Source organism: Pinus tabuliformis, chromosome 8 (genome assembly GCF_031772625.1).
Source record: "Pinus tabuliformis cultivar Carrire ecotype Pingquan chromosome 8, CPIR1, whole genome shotgun sequence".
Classification (NCBI taxonomy): Eukaryota; Viridiplantae; Streptophyta; class Pinopsida; order Pinales; family Pinaceae; genus Pinus; species Pinus tabuliformis.
This window is the reverse complement of record NC_142294.1, coordinates 1814705739-1814708949: the sequence shown is the minus strand read 5'-3', so window position 1 is coordinate 1814708949 and position 3211 is coordinate 1814705739. Positions and strand designations below refer to the sequence as shown.

The 3211-nt window shown below is 34.8% G+C and overlaps 1 protein-coding gene across 1 annotated transcript; it reads left to right on the top strand.

Annotated features, from left to right (window-relative positions):
- The first annotated feature begins 1596 nt into the window (after positions 1-1596).
- LOC149243528 (uncharacterized) lies at positions 1597-2655 on the top strand. Its single transcript, XM_089371235.1, has one exon. The coding sequence runs from the start codon at positions 1597-1599 to the stop codon at positions 2653-2655; it is 1059 nt and encodes a 352-aa protein (XP_089227361.1).
- The last annotated feature ends 556 nt before the right edge of the window (positions 2656-3211 follow it).

Below are 3211 nucleotides of genomic sequence, written 5' to 3'. Positions count from 1 at the left end.
TGGTGAAAGCTCTACTAGTTCACGCACTTCAAAATTTTCTTTGAGAGGATCTGTGGGTTACAATTCCTCAGGTATGTCCCTTTATAAGAAAACCTTCACTAATTTTTTTCATTTACAATATTGTATAGATTAGTTGAGTAAAATTTAATGAATGTTTCCTTTCTTGTAGAATATGGATTGGGTGGGATAGTTTCCACCCAAGAGGATGTTTATAGCTACGGAATTATGTTATTGGAAATGCTTACCAAAAAAAGACCAACTAGCGACATATTTGTTGGAAAACTAAATTTTCACAATTAAATGAAGTCCACATTCCAAAATAGATTGAAGGAAGTGACTGATAGTGGCCTTTTTAGTGAGCTAAATGGAGATGAATTTGAAGAAAATAATGCATACAAATGCTTAATTTCTTTGCTGCAAGTTGGTCTTCTTTGTTCAAAATATTCGCCAGAAGAAAGACCGACTATGAGAGATGTAGTGAGGATGTTGGAGAGTATTAGAGTGGATTTAATGGAAAATATAGTTCCTTCTAAGGGATTGAGATGAAGCATATCCAATTTGCTTAGCAGTACAAGTGCAACAAGCAATGATGCCCCTACATTGAATGAACAATCTTCTTATTTTAATTTATGAAGCTAATAACAAAAAAAATATTTTCAATGTTGCTATTTTTCTTACAATGAAAATATTTTTCTACTTCTAGCTATTGTTCTTAGAATGGAAATATTTTTGTACTTCTAGTTGTTCAAGAAAAAAAAATTTATTGTTGCTATTGTTCTTACAATGGCAATATTTTTGTACTTCTAGCTATTGTTCTTAGAATGGCAATGTTTTGTACTTCTAGTTGTTCAAGCAAATTTTTGTTAGTATGTATTATCTATCTCTAATTATTGTTGATGAGAATAAGGTTCTTTTGAAACACTATAGTCAATGGTTTGCAAATATACATTTCATTTCAGACGTATTATTCCTCCGTGATGTTAATATTATTATCTATAAAGTAAATGTTCTAGAAATAAATTGCAGTCTTTTTGCCCCTATAGATTAAAGGATTATTATCAACCATAACTTATAACCTAATGAATTGATCAGGTAAGGAAGACTGAAAATATCTTTTCATAATTTTTTTTTAATTTCGTGGAGTGAGAGTAAAGTAACGCACTCTAAACATTGGTAAATACATTCTATGAATTCAATTTGGGCGCTCTTTGGGATTTAATCCCATTCTTTTTCATTTTAACTAAATAAAATGAACTTATTATTTATGGATTTATGTTGGGTAGAGAATGAATTACATAGATAAAATAAATGTTAAAAATTGAACCGGGATCTATCCTTGATTGACATTCCTATATCTGAAATAGCTTCTAATGATTTCTTTGGAAAAGGGCCTCTTAGAGCGAGTCGGCCTTCTGAAGTCCTCAAATGACTGACATCCTATCGATGAATATCTGGGGTCTTGGAGAATGACCCAAGTTTCTGGCCCTGAAGGATCTATTTCTCTCCTCAGATTCCAAAATGCTCTTAATTCAAGAAACCATGCATGATAGTCTTCAAACTATCTCATATTTTAGACGGATACTTCCATCATGGCACATGGTTGCAATTAATGTTGTAGGCTTGTCAGGTGGGTTGGCTATTTTATGGGATCCAAAATGGATAAAGGCAATTGCATTTCAATGTTTTGCTGGTATACTCATTCTGGCCTACATTAGAGATTCTCCAGATCCAGTCCACATATTAAACATTTATGATCCATATAAAGATCGTTATCCTTTTTGGGAATATTTTCTATCATCGAAACTTCTTGATATTGACTCCTTATTAATTGGAGGTGATTTTAACTGTACACTATGTAACGATGAGATATGGGGCAATGGCAGGAAAAATGACCCGATTGGCCGCTTGATTCGGGATGCAATCATACAAAATAACTTCGTTGATGTTATGCCACCTTGCCAGGGGCCTACGTGGGACAATGGGCGATCAAATGACTCATTTCTGGCTAAAAGGCTAGATAGATTCCTCTTACATGAAAAATTGATTGAAATATTTGGTTCCCCTTCGGTGAAAATTATTCCTACATTTATATCAGATCATCGCCCCATTTCTATACATTGGAAATATATTGGGCGCAGATTCGGTTATCCGTTTAAATTTAACAGGACTTGGCTTGCTGATGAACAGTTCAACAAATTTATAATGGAATCTTGGCTCCCCCCATCCTCTTTGGCACATGATCAAATTCGGCCTTTTTCAGATCGACTGTCTTCTCTTCGAAATAAGGTTAAAAGATGGCAACGGGAGAAAGTTGCCTCCAATAGAATGGCCCTGAAGGACATATGTAGGAATTTGGAATTCTTATCCACACACTACAAACAACCTTATATGTCCTCTGTTATTCGGAAAAAAATATGGGACCTTGAGAAAAGGAAGCAAAAGATTCTAGCAATGGAAGAAGCTTCTTGGCGTCTTAAGAGTCGAGCCTTATGGCTCAGAGAGGGGGACAAAAATACAAAGTTTTTCCACAGATTTGCAAATAAGCGTCAAGAGGTAAACACTATTTGGGAAATCAAGGATGAAGTTGGTAATGCATATCATTCCCAGGAGGCCATAGATGTGAAGCATTCATGTGGATTTGATGTCATTGCATGAAATATTTCAAAAATGCTTACAACAGAGACTTTGGCAGTTGCATTGAGGATATTCAATGGGGTATCGAACCATACCTACATGTTTGATGATAATCAAAACACTGCCCTATTCTCTGAAGTTTCTGAGGAAGAATTACTGATGACTATGAAATATTTTCAGAAGGATAAATGTCGGGGCTAGATGGCTGGACTATTGATTTCTTTATCCATTTCTTCGACTTATTCAAGTCTGATATCCTAAAAATGGTCGAGGAATCAAGATTAAATGGTTTCATCAGTCATTATATTTCCTCAACTTATATAGCTTTGATTCCAAAGAAGGAACTCTCCGCTTCATTTTCAGATTACAGGCCAATTTCATTGTGCAACGTCCTGTATAAGATTATCTCAAAAATCATTGCTATTCGCATGAGGAATATCTTATCTCTTCATCTGTCCCATGAACAACATGGTTTTCTAAAGGATAGGAATATATTGGACACGGTGGCTCTCACTCAGGAATGTCTACATTCCATACATAGCAGGAAGTTAGATGCTGCTTTATTAAAAATTGATCT

Excerpts from the sequence above, each read along its gene's own strand:
- LOC149243528 (XM_089371235.1), top strand. The coding sequence starts at position 1,597 with ATGGTTGCAATTAATGTTGTAGGCTTGTCAGGTGGGTTGGCTATTTTA.